At 42.5% G+C, this 14,016-nt stretch overlaps 1 protein-coding gene across 1 annotated transcript in view; it reads left to right on the forward strand.

Annotated features, from left to right (window-relative positions):
- klhl29 (kelch like family member 29) overlaps nucleotides 1-14,016 on the forward strand; it is a 199,232-nt gene that overhangs the window by 101,193 nt on the left and 84,023 nt on the right. The window contains 2 exon segments of the mRNA XM_029462893.1: nucleotides 1,828-1,997; nucleotides 1,999-2,338. Of these exon segments, the coding sequence (XP_029318753.1) occupies nucleotides 1,828-1,997; nucleotides 1,999-2,338 (510 nt within the window).

Raw genomic sequence — 14,016 nt, forward strand, 5'->3', positions numbered from 1 at the left:
TATTAATCAGTTTGACACAAGAGGGATATTTCTGTAGCAGATAAAGATACTCTTACGATGGAAGGATGCAGTTGTGATCTGAGAGTATGGAGCTCCGCGGAGGTGTGCTCCCTGTTGTGTGACCACAGCCTCCTGCTGTGCATTAAGGGTCTGGTGGAATTGGCCATGAAGTTCTGGAGGTCTTATTATTGTACGCGAGTGAACAAGGCTTCGCCTCCCCCCCTTCCCGCCACCGCAGCTCCCACACTACAGCTTGGAGTAAAGCGTGAGAGTGAGATGTCACAATCCTAGCACACTGTCGCATATGACACTCAAATCCGAGCATAGTGTTGCATATTGATTTGCGTGTGCGCGCTATTTCAAACTGTGACTGGCGTTTGCAACAAAGCCAGCTCCTCTCCACACTTCACTGAACTGTGTTGCCAGAGAAGTCTCTGCCAACTGTGGCAGAATTAATCAACGTTTTCTTTCAACAGAAACTTCTCTGTTGTGTGTCTGTTCAAGAAAGTTTGTCTTTTGAAGAACTTTTGTTTCAACTTTAGTATCTTTGTACGAAAATAGTTCTTGTTTTGTTGGCATGATTTAGACGTAAGCAAATTGTGGAATAAAAAATAAATACATTTGTTGTTTTTAAAAGGGAATGCTGCCGTTTAAAAATCAACACTCTGAGATGCAGACAGCCATCACGACCATACATTTATATATTTAATATTAATGCAGCCACTTCATTTTGTTCAACTTTGCAGGCAACGCTTATGAATGTAGGTCAATGTTGGTTCATGTTAATGATATTCTTTGCCTAATAAATTATATATTTTGCTAGTTAAAGATTGAAGAAATATTGCAGGACAAGAACATAGAATTGGAGGACAGAGGCATCACATTCTTATCAATATGATAAGAACTGCATTAAAACCATGAACCTTTAAACAGTAAGATGTGGAATTATTATACCAACCAATTTGATTAGAATCCTTTATCACCATGAGGTACAAAATATGGGAAATGAAATATAGTGTTGGTAAATGATGAACTGGCCTGTGGAGTCTTCTATCCCAACCTCTCCTCGTTCCGTCTTTTCTGCCCACTGTCTGTCTTCCTCCTTCCCTCCCTCCATCCGTCTCATTCCGGACTATTATATCAGCCGGGCCAGTATCATGAATAATGTGGGCTTTTTTCGTAGCTTTTTGCGTGCTGTGATTTAGCCTTTGGCCCCTTAGCTGAGTGGGATGCTATTTTTGGAACTTGGACTATGGCAGGAGGAGCTAGAGATGAGGGAGTAGAAGCAAATGAGTGAGCGAGGAAGACGGCGTTCAGGGCCAATATAGCCGCACACACACTCAGAATCTACCGCCTCAGGGTAGAGAAATGATTGGCTTCGAGTGTCTGGTTAAACTCAGACTCCTACACAGATAGTGCTGTCGGCTGCATGATTTCACATTCAGAAAAGCATTTGTTCATTTTGTAGAAAAGTGCATCTCGTAATCTTATTATGATGTTGATCTTGGGCGCAGATCTGTATATCAATGCAGATATGTTTTTGCTTAATATAAAGTCAAAAACAAACGCGGACTGAAGCGAAGCAGCCCGCTTGACAGTCTGATGTTAAGAGCTCAAGCTGGAATCTATCTCCTCACGCTGCTTTCTGTCTCTGTTTGATCATCCTCAAAATCAATCTGCACTTGTTTAGTTTTTTTGCTCTGTCTACAACTTATAAATAATATAAATCACTAAAATATAGAAATATGTTTAGCTGCACAACAAAGCTGAATAAACAATTTATTAATCTCTTCCTTTTCTCTCCTATGTCCGTGTGTTTGTCTAAAGGTCCTTCCTGGGCTGGACCAGTAGCAGCAGTGAGCCAGCCCAGCCTCCTGCCCCACACCTATGCCCTGGCCCAGCCGCCCTCCTTCAGCCACAGCGTGACTGCACAGTCACCCATCATAGGAGTAACCCCATCTATCCAGGCACCAGTACCCCCGCAACACCCTCTCATGACCTGCCCACTTCCAGCTGACGCCACAGTCCACTCAGCAGCCGCCCTCTATGGTGCTGAGCATGCCCGGCCAGCCTCTGTACCCCTCCGTACCGTCTGCTCTCGCTGCCCAAGCCAACCACGTGGTTCATCCAAACCCTCACAGTGTGATGGGCAACGGCCACTTAACCTCTCACCCCGGCCTCATCCAGCACCCCGCCTTGCCTCTAACCAATGGACAGGCAGCAGCAGCGCATGCCCAGCCCACAGCGGGAGACAATCAGGACAGTCCTAACGGGGTGCAAATGCTGCGCACAGTCGGGATGGGGAAGTACGAGTTCAGTGACCCAGGACACCCTAAAGGTAAGCACAGACAGCCTCAGCTGATGCACTTTTAGAGTCTCACTCTCTTCCAGATATGGCACCTGTCACAAATATCTTTGAAAGCCTAAATTAAAGCCGATCTCTTCAGCTGACAACCTAAGCTCAGAAGTGAGTCCAAGCCGTGGAGGTTTTAGGTATTAAATCAATGTACTCTTTGTGACCTCCCTTTATGCAGGGCTGTGCTGGAAACGCATAGGTCTCTGCCCTACATATACCAGAGCAGTTTCAGATGCCAACAGTCATAAACAAGGCAGCAAACACTCAAGAAAAGGGTTGTTAAAATACAACTTGCAAACAGAGTCAATTCTCTTCATAACTGCTCCAGGGTCGAAGACAACGGAGGTGCACCTAAAGCAGCAGGGAGATGGCTGCTTCTAAAATCCTGTAATACTTCCTACAGTGGATTCTTTGGAGAGAACATGTTGTACTGATCTCAAACTTCTGTACAGCAGCAGCACTGTTGTGCACTGAAATTGGTTAAAAGTGTGTCAGGTTTATCCTTCCACCGATCTCTGTTGCAATACTCACCAGGCCTACTAAACACAAGGCAGGAAGAGCTTTCAGTCCCTGCCCTCGCATCTCTCTCGAAAGTCTTTTGAAGCCTTGTTGATTTGCGCTGTGTTTGTGAAGGTGCTTCACAGCTCCGACTCATGCCTGAGTCTGAAAGCCGTAAATTGGTGTTTGGTTTAACCTTGGGGTTTATGACGCAGGGCACCAGAAACAGATGTTTGCAATTCCCCGACCAATTTTCACATTTAATGAAGCTTTTAATTTAGGTTGAGATTGTTTTCTTTTTCCTGACTCATTTTGATCAATAAAATGTGTGCAAATGAACTTGTAGATTGCAAAAAAGCAATTATTGTGGGGACTGCCTGGGATACATTGAAATGAGACTGCAGGTAGAATTGGAAATGGATAATTAGACGGGCTCGTCTGCTCGGTCCGGTCTATATCGAATGAGAGCTTTTAGCGTCTTTGTTGAATAGACTGTCGCGATCCATTAACCAAGTGCATATCAAAATGTATTGTCCTTCTTCTAAAAGGCCAAAGAAGGTAGAGTTTAATTGGAATTACAGCATTTATACAGTGTCTTTTTTATACAGGGGAGGAAAAACTGTTGGATTGTTAAAATTCTGCAAACGCTGTCACCGTGATTCATGTTATGAGAAAGTTAATATATTCAGCTTGTATGGTTACAGTTTGTCAGCTGCTGTATTTCAAAGGCAGAGGGGAAAGCATCCCCGTGTCAATTTCTAGACACAATATACACTTGAAATCTTGTGCAGGCCTCTGTGAAGGTCAAACTGCAAATGCAGGCACTTGAATTTCACATCTCCTCTACCATTGTAGTTGTGTTTTCATCTCTGCTTGGTATTGGATAGACGTTAGTAAGGGTAATGTCACAAGAACAGTGAAAATGGGTAAAACATCAAGCACCAGTAAATTAGCGGTCGTGACATCTCTTCAGCAGACTCCTGCATGGCGAGACAGACCTCTCCCCTGACGGGAACACTTAACTTAGCAGCTGTAATCACAACAATGCCGCCCCGATCGCCCTGCCCCTCAAGACACTGCCCAGTGCTGTCCTTCTGTCTGTGCTTTTCTGTCTTTCTGACTATCTCTGCCACTCTCTGTCTTATGTTTCTAACTCTCCGGCATTCTGTTTTTAAATCAATTACCACTGCAACAACAATGTGGCTGTAGTGTCCTGCTGTAGTGGCATAGTGGTAAAATATGGAGGGTAAGATCTTGCGACCTACAATCTGGCTCGCTTCTGTTACAATTATCTTAACATGCTGTTGGCACTTTTCTTTTTCTGCTTAGACAAAACAACTAAATGGAAGTGGTTTCTGAAAAGAAAGTGAAGAAGCTGCAGGTTAGAGGTCAGCGTTTCTGCAGTCCTCTAATGGCTGTGGTGAGGATAAGAAGGCACGCAAATCTGATCCCAAGGGCAGAGATTGTGGGTTACACACAAATCTGGCATAAAACTAGGCGGCAAGTCCAAGGATCCACACACACAGGCAGATATGCTGTATTTCTTGTTCTTTTTTGCTCTGCACAAACACACACACATTGGCTTCATTGTTTTCCTTTAGAAATGTGCAATAAAAACTCTTGTATACAACAAGCGCATACACAAACTGTACACGCAGGGTGAACCTAGTCAGTGGTTCCTGGGGTGAAGCCAATAAAGGGAATAAATGAAGTGCACACTGTGCTGCTGACTGACATGTGGGAGACTTTGTTTGAATAGCTGATGAATTATCATCCTGACAGAGGTCCAAAAACCAACATATATATCGCAAGCAGATTTGGGCCTTTAGTAAACATGTGTTCACAATTCTAGCGGTCATTTAAATAGAGAGATACTGCAATGTTTACTTGCAACTAGGGCTATGCAATTAATCAAATTTAATTAGGATTTTGGCTTCCAACGATTTTAAAAACGAGACATTATCATATCATAAAATAATCGTGATTTAAGACTCTTGCCGTAATCAACGCAGCTCTTCGTGCAACGGCCAAATCCTGGTGGTTACTTCCCACGTCAGAGGGTTTTCAGAAGCGATTTTTGGACACACAGTTTAAACACTAAAGCCACTACTTAAGCGATTTTGTTTCTGTATTTAAAAAAAAAAAGAAGCTTGAGCCTCCGGACACAATGCTACTCATCCCTGATGTGCAGAGGAGGTTTTGTGGCTTTCTGATGGCAAAAGCCTGGATCTTGGAGGAGCTGATAGAGCTCTTCCTCCTTAATCCAGTTTTACAAGAGGCTGCTCTACGTGCACGTGTACAATATGTGTGTGTGCAGTTTCACGCTTGCACAACTTCTTGGGTGTGACTGCGTAGATGTTTTGTCAGATGTCAGCCTCACAGCCTTAAAGCCAAACACCACAGTGACAGAAATCACACTCCATGTTTGATTTGGCTGTGCCTTCAAAGGCAGCAATTTGTCTTCTCTCTGCATCAGTGGGCACATCAACAACTGTGTGTTCCTCTCTCTTTCTCTCTGTGTGTGTGGGTGTCTGTGCGTCTATTTAGGTATTTGTCTGTGTTTTCTGTGTACAGTATATAGTATGTGTGTTTGTGTTTGTCTGTGTAAGTGACATATGTTTGTGAGTTTGTGTGAAGATACACGCAGAACAGCTTGAAGGCAGCTTTAACCTCATCACCTGCTGTGATACGCCAGTCACCAAGCTGTGATCTTCCTACCTGGTTTCTCCATCCACAGCAGGGCTTTCCATAATACCTGCCTGTCATATTGTACAAATCAAACTGCACACCTACTTGTCGATTGTTAATTTCCTTCACACCACCCACTTTCGCTCATTTTTTATTGTCTCCTCTAAAACAGAATCTTGGCAACCTTTCGAACACTTAAATAATCAATCCGCATCTGTAGCCTGAGCCGCAGCATCACAACTGTCGGCACATGGTAACACAGGATGACTGATGTTGTTAAAAAGGACAATAGAAAAAAACCCAAAAAGATTAGCAGATGGGGGGAGGCAAGAGAAGAGGAGCCAGATACAGAGAGAGGGAGGTGCTGAGAGCAGAGTCGGTGTGTGTCTATTGACCGAGTCATTAAAATCGATGGCTGTCCTGATGAATATCAGCCAAGGAAAGCTAGTGCCGAGCTCAGCAGGGACAGACCCACTCTCTGCAAACGTGATTGAGCACCATTTAAAGGCGGCTCACGATTGAAAAACACATTATTTTTCAGAAGGAAGTTCTGTTTTAAAGGTTACCGCTCAAATGATGTTTTTGATATTGTTTTCCCAGCTTAGCTTGAACTGAGACGACTGTTGGTAGTTGTGTTGCGGTCCTGCGACACACTGTGATGCTGATGGAAACACAGTTTTGGTTGGTTAATGCTTAAAGATAAGGAGCGGATGAAGCACAGTCTCTGCATGCGTTGGCAGCAGTTGTTGAGTTTGGGGTCAGAGACAGATCTGTCAGGCCACCAGCTGTCTTACTGAGCGTTAGCCGCCGCACCTCGCCTCTTCTCTCATGTCAAATATCATTTTAATGCTTCCTTCCACCTCGTTGATCTTTACCGGTCTCTCTCACACACACACACACACACATCGGTAGAGACGCACATATGCACACAGACGATCACATGCATAAATGCACTCAAGGATGAACCGCACACACCACTATAAGAGAGGGACGTAGTCCTCCACCGTCGCACACATCCTGCTACACCCAGCCTCCTCTCTGCCCAGGAAGTTCATCTTCCAGTCAGCTCACATCAGCCATCATCTTGAGCTCTGGAGCTGCTGGTGAATGCAATTAAGATGCCTTGCTGAGTTAAGATCAGTGTTTCACTTTGCTGCTCCGAGACCGGCGCAGCCTCACATCCTCGCCTTTCGTCTGCTGTGACCATTTTATCTTCCTTATCTGTGATTCAAACTGTAGTCTCAATAAGATTTTAATTTTTTATTCATTTTTTTTAGCTTTTGGACAAAGCGTACAGGCTCCACTGTCTGTCCACATTGGTTGTTTGCACATTATTGTTACGATATTTCCTATAAGCGAGGAAATCATTGATGACCGAATGAGAAGATAGTGAGCGTTTAGTCCAAGCTGTGTGTGCTGGTGCTGTTTATTTAAGCGAGATATGAGACACGTACAAAGGTTATTTCTGGAATCGACATGCTGTTTTATTGTTCTATCGTTTGACTTTTTACTGGTTGATCATGTTACTGGATTTGATGATGACGTTTCATTTGTGGAGGTGATTGCACATGTCTCACCTCAGAGATACTCGTCTGTTGACTAAAGTAGCTACAGTTATTAAGTAGACATAAAACATACAGTGTTATCATTATTATTAGTGATTCATAAATATTCATTTAGATTTAACCACAGGAATATACTGCTAGCATGACAGGCTGTTCAAACCAGTTATTAAAAACACAGCCAGTTTGTGATAGCCACTCTGAGACCATTAATCACAGCAAGCACATTAATTAAACCCTCCCCTTTCATTTCTCTACCTCTGTCTCTGCCTCTGTCTCTCTTTCACTTGATAGAGTGCAGACCATATCCACCACATCCTCCCTGCATATTATACAAAAGTATGTCTTTCCTTTAGACAATTATAATACTGATTTTGGTTTAAGAGTTGTAGGTTTTTCTTTTTTTTCTTTCTTCATTTTAATTTCCAATATGCTGACTCGGATCAGCGTCTGTGATGTAAGCAGTGGTAAATTAATTAAAGTCACTGCAGTTGTTGTGCAGGGCGATTATCTTAAAGCTATCCACATCAGGATTAGCTAAAGCAGAACTAGCGGTTATTATGATTACAAAACAGGCTTAACTTGAAATATGAAATGCATGGATTTTAAAGTGTGTTTTTTTTTTCTCTTCAATTTCTCTCATAGCATTCCTTAATTCTAGCTGGCTCTAGTGGAAACTGAAAATGAATTCACAAGAGCCTTGTGAAGAGAATGTTGCAAATTATTTATAAGGTTGAAATTTATTCCAATCACCGTGGACGCAGTATGTGCAGGTAATTCTCTTAAATGAATACATGCAGTACCAAGGAGATATGCTTATGAGTAACCTTGGCACATGAGTCCATATGGGGCCTACATTTTAATCATATTCACTCAAACATCTCATTGTAGAAGGGCAGAAGCGACCTGCAGATCGCTGCGCTTGCTTGCAGATGTAGCCGAGCTACCTGACGCTGTCTCTTTAACTTTGCTAAGGATGGCTTTCATTGAGATGTCTAACTGTTTCTAGTTCAGCTCCTGCACTCGGGAGAGAGCCGGAGGAGGAGGAGGAGGAGGAGGAGGAGGAGGAGGAGGAGGAGGAGAAGAAGAAACGAAACTTGAGGTGAGCAGCGGCAGTGTGTCATAAGCGGAGGAAGGAAAGCTGCTCGCCCTCGTTCTTTCTCTTCCTCGTTATCGTATTTTAAAGAAGAGGAGCCCCGCCAGGAGCACCATACATTATATCCCCCCACAGTTAATATAGGGACGTCGGATAGCTCATTAAGATTGATCATTCCTCGTCCACCTCCTCCATGCAGAACGCAGCACCGGCTTCATTAATCACCGGGATTTCAAGATAAAGCTCAGTGGCGGCACAGACGCAGGACCTGGAGCCTGACAGCCCAGCTCCTACATGCATAATCACCGACGCAGTGCAGCCGCCCGGCTCCCTGCCACGCTAGAGGAGGCACCGCATCCACGCCTCCCTCCCTCCTCCCTCCTCTCCTCTCCTCAACCTATACTCTCCTCCTTCCCTCCTCCCCACCTGTCCTCTTCACTGCAATTGTCTGTCTGTTTCTTTCACTAAGTTCCACTCCCACTCACGGGATACCCCCCTCCCATGCTGTTGTCTCTCAGCATGTCCTCCAGCCCCCCCACCAACCTCACATCCACCTGCTTCCCAATACCCTTATAGCCTCTGCTTTTTCCTTGTCCTCTCTTTCCTTTTCATCAAGTCACCTCTTGTGTCCTCTCTCTCTCGTCTCCTGTACGTTCCTTCCTTGCTGTACCTGCCACCTGTTCCCTGCTTCTCTAACTCTCCGCCTCCCAGCTTTCTCTACTTCATTGATGCGGGAGTTGTTAGCCATCTCTCTAATAGCCAGTTTTCTTTAGCTCGCTAAAGCCTGGGTTAGCAAAGTGGCAGTGGAACATTTAATAGAAGACAGGATTAAAGATTTCTTTTTTCTTTTTTAAAGCGGTCCGGTCATCCCAGATTGCTCATTTGTCAGATGGCTGTTTTCATCTGAAACGTCCAATGAAGACCGTCTCTTTTGCCTCATTACCTTCACAAAATGTCTTCATTTTTGTGCAGAGCCTGAGCTAGCTGGCTGGGAATTGTAGGCATTTAACATTTTATTGGAATTCTATATGACTCTTTATTGAAATCATCTGCTAATATTTGAGGTTAACAAGCACAGACACTCGAGGTCCCTGTAGTTTGTCTGTCAAAGCTGTGATGAATTAAAACAAAAGAGTTTTGTTCCCATGCCTTCATATTTCAGTTCAATAAATGTTTTTGATAATTAAATAAACAGATTAAAGGATTGAGTTTCAGTTTTCTTGCTTTAGTCATCAAGTCTATGCTCAGTTATTCATCTCTATTGTACGGGAAGGGAGGGGGAAGAGAGAGACAAGGCCAGAATTAAACCCGAAACGTTGCAGTTATATCGCAGGCGATGTAACCGCTCGGCTACCAAGGTGCTCCAGGGAGTATTTAATATTTTTTACAAACTTTTAGTTTGTGTTTTCTTTTATAGGCTACTGTCAGTATACTGTCAGTGTTTAGCAGAGGTAGAAGAAGTATTCAATTCCTTTACTTAAGTATCAATACAACAATATACACATATTCAATTACAAGCAAAAATCCCACAAAAAAAAAAGTATTATCAGCTAAACCCTAACCCTAAACTTCAATTATCAAAAGTATGTTGAGTTAGATGTCCATATACTGAAAGGGCTTGAAAACGACTAAGCTAGCACACAGAGAAATGTAAACAATTAATCTGATACAATTAATGGATAAATTGTTGAAATTATAAGCTAAATGTAATTAAATGTAATAATTAATGGATTAACATATTAAATAGTTAGGATACATTTTTTATTTTTTATTCATTCAATTATAATACATTTTTGAAATTGTTAGTTAAAAGTGTGGATAAGCAGTTTAGTTAGTTATTAGTTATCTTAAATTAATGCATACTTTATAAAAATTGTTAGCTATGAACTAGTTCAATACATAAAAAATAAGAGCAATGACATTACAAACTAAATCAATTTGACTTAAACTTTGACAGTGCAGCTGTATGAAAGAAACATTGACATATTTAATGGTGTTAAATGACTCCTGTGGAACATGACAGGTGGTGTCGATGAGGGAGTGTTTAGTTCATGTGTCCGGGCTGTGGGGGTTTGGAACCACTCTTTCCTGTGGTCGAGGTGGATTTATGTATCCTGTTTATAGTTATGTAAAAATGAATAATGCTTTATAAGCCGTACAGTATTGGAGTAAATGTACTTACGTTCCACTAGTTGTTGTTGTTGTTGTCTTTTGTTTTTTATAAAGAAAACTTTGAGCCCCAATTTAATCTCCTCATGACTTTCTGGGTCCCATCCCAGATTTTAGAACACACCCACAGAGTTAATGTGGAGCCTGGATGTGTGAGAAAGTGTGACACTCTGTCACTCAGAGCTGTTGTACCATGCATTGAGCATCCGGGAGAGGTCTAGGCCATTTGCCAACATGAAACATCCACTGCCCTCAGTTATGTGGGAGAAAATTGATTTGTGTGTAAAGTAGTGTCAAAGTGAATGGAAGTAACACCTGCAGTGGGTCTGAATCTCTAACAATTCGTTTCAGAGACCATTTTAATACGACAGGATTAATTGCCAAAAGTCAAATGTCGATGTGTTATTCCGCACATCAGCCATGAAATAGGGAGTAATGCATTATCAATGAGGCCGAGTGTAAACACAGCAGATGTTACCAGGAAGGTAGTCAATAGCGGATGTTTCTCTCTAATGAGAAGGCGTAATTGCAACAAGAAGGGAACTCGGTATCCAAAACAGCAGCAGATGCGCCGCAACGTCTCAGCAAAAAATAAAGAAGTTCAGCAGTATTAGCTCGCTAATGTTCACAGTGTGTTAACTTATATGAGTCGAACTTTTTCCTTACCAAGAAACTTCTAAATGGGTTTGATAATGCGTGCAGGGCATCAAATAAATGCTAATGACAGGACCAGACATTAGTAAGAATGCCCCCCTTCTACAACTCATTAGTCCACAGAGTTAGCAACAGGCTTAGCATGTGGAGATATATTTGTTCTGTGATTTAAACGAATGAAAATGGCCTAAATTGCAATCAAGAGATCTTTGTAGGCTAGTGGTGCATATAAGCGTGATACACTTAAAGTTATCCTTAGCCGTAAGATAGTACAGGCATTGTACCCAGTGCTCCCTTCTCTCTCAGATACAGACATTGCTGTTTTATGTAATGCAGTTTGCTGGAGTGCAGGTTAAAAAATATATATATTAGAGAGTTAAACTTAGATTACAACTTTACAAGGACACGAAAGCCATACACAAGCATTGGAGCATGCTGGACACAATCAGAATTGTTGGGGCAGTCCACTCGTCTAATAGATTGTTTTCTATCCCTGGAGAGATAGAGAAAAAGAGAAGCAGTTGGAAAGGAGGAGAGGAGGAATGAAAGAAAGGAGAGTGGGGGAAAGAAATCTGATGAAATGCAAAGATTACTCGCCTGACTCCACTGTAGGCTCTGGGAGCTCATCTCAGGTGTGCAGTCTGCTGAGAAGACTCCCACATACAACCTAACCCCACCAGCAACCTTTCTGCTTGGTCTGCGATGACTTTCACAAAGTTACACAGTAAACACACACCGTCTTCAGGGGGAGAAGTGACATTTATCTTCAGCTGCACTGGTGACATGTGATCTTTTATTTTTTTATTTGTTTTTCCGTGTGTAGTCGCGTCCTCCTGCTGTTCAGGGTGAACTGGGAAGAAGTGTAGAGGCAAGTATCAATCATGGGCAAAGCTTGTAAGGAATGTACACAAACCAAAACTCATAAACACAGTGGAGGTGTTAGACAAGCAGGGGTGCATATCTACTTTCTCTCACACGTACACTGGCATCGGTGCTCGACCACCAGCAGCACGCGCCTGGTTCCTAAATGTGAAGGGAGGAGTGTTTGGCACAGCTGAGGCTGTTCCAGGCTGCAGTACTCATGTGGAGTTTGCACTTTATTTTATGTTTGGTGTATTTGCACTCTAAACACTTAAACAGGTAAAACAGCTTTCCTTAAATAGGGTTGCACATAATTTCCATAGAGTATTTTCAACATTTAAAAGGCAGCCGTACTTTGTGTTTCCCTAATGGTACGTCTACTCGTTGCCTTTTAAGGAGAAGTTCGACCAGGACGTTGGAAGTTTTGTTGTATTTATGGTCTGACTGTTATGCCAGCAGAAAGTGTAGTTTTTATGGCAATATAACCTGCTAGAAGTGGCAAGCTTGGCCATTTCCTCCTCTACAAAATCAACAGTGGGGACTGAGGTCCGGGTCTTCTGTCCCACTCACAAACATTTGATCTCTCAAAGCGCTCTTTGTCAGATTGCACTTCAGAGTTGCAAAGCTGTAAATGCCACTAACTGTATAATCACGTACCTTAGTTTTTAAGTGACAATCATTTTTGTTAACAACTATGTTGGAGACCTTGAGGTACAGAGCTCCTTTGTGCAATGTTGATAGATAAACATCTTCACATTTATAATTGAAATTCCAAGATTCAGATTGGGGTTGTATTAAAAATATTGAATAAATACATTTCTAACTTTACAACCAAAGTTGCAATCATTTTGATTGCTGTGACACGATACACAGTACACCTGCTAGTAGCATGGTATGTTGGTAATGCCTCTCGAATCACTGTCTCCGCTCTTTACAACACCATCTGTGTGCCCTCTCATGGAAGGGCCCTTGCTCAGTAAACGTATAATGAATAAAATGACTGACTGACTGCATAAATATGATCGTGAGTTAAGTTTAGTTTTGCGAGGAGAGTTTTAAAAGACAACATGGATTACTGTGAGCGTGTTCTGCCACGGCCTGGGGTGATGAAAGTTCCAGTCAAGTGAAAACTCAGACGTTGGATGATGAAATGCCAGAATGGACAGACTACCTGACTAAGGGCCTGGAGACATGTTTGATATTTGTTGCATTTGTGATGTTGTGGTTTAAGGTCAGACCTTATTCCCGGCGAGTGCTTGGATGGTAGCAATCCAGTACAACTGACAGAAACCTGCTTCTGTATGTTCTGCGCATGAGTAAGTGAGATACACTCTTAGTTGGTGGACTCGTGTACACAACCGGGAGCTCCAGAAGAACTTGGATGCTCAGTGATCCCTCTCAAGTTGAAGTACAAATGAAACATAGTTTGCGCAGATGGTCTGTGAAAGCTTGCATTCATTATAATGTACAAGACTTCTGTCCAGATGATTCATTTCCCTCAATTAGCTTTGTTTTTCCACCGGGCTTTATAATGTGGGTTGGAACACTGGCCCTTGCAGTCATTTATAAGAAATAGTAATATAGCAATTTAATTAAAAGGGAAGATTGAGAAGTGTTGCACACCCACTCAGTTCTAATCAAAGCCCCCTCCAAGCATACAGTATGTTATCTACACCAGCCAGCAACATTATTAGGATTATTCTCTCATGACATTGTCTTGCCTGAAGTCGAGTGTGCGTGCGAGGTGCGTATTTGTGTGTGTGGACATTTGCATGTGTGTTTTAGCTCTGCATATGCATGGCTGTGCGTGCGTCTCTTTGCATCAGTGTGTTTTTGCTCAATGACAACGTCGTCTGTTGAGGGGTGCATGAATTACCAGCTGTAGTAGAGTCTGACAATGACGACCTTCATAATACTTGAGCAGAATGTTTGCTAATCTCTGATGCAGCTCAGTCCACTTTTCCACAATTTGATGTGGAACAGTGTTAAAAAAATAAAATCCATATTGGCATGTTGCCTCTTTGGCATTATGACAATCCACAAATTCAAGGCTTAAGCTTGGCCTGAGAAATAAAAAATGGGCTTTTCTATGCATGCAGGCCTGTGTTCCTAAACCATTTTATCTTGATTCT

This window comes from Cottoperca gobio, chromosome 24 (genome assembly GCF_900634415.1).
Source record: "Cottoperca gobio chromosome 24, fCotGob3.1, whole genome shotgun sequence".
Lineage (NCBI taxonomy): Eukaryota > Metazoa > Chordata > Actinopteri > Perciformes > Bovichtidae > Cottoperca > Cottoperca gobio.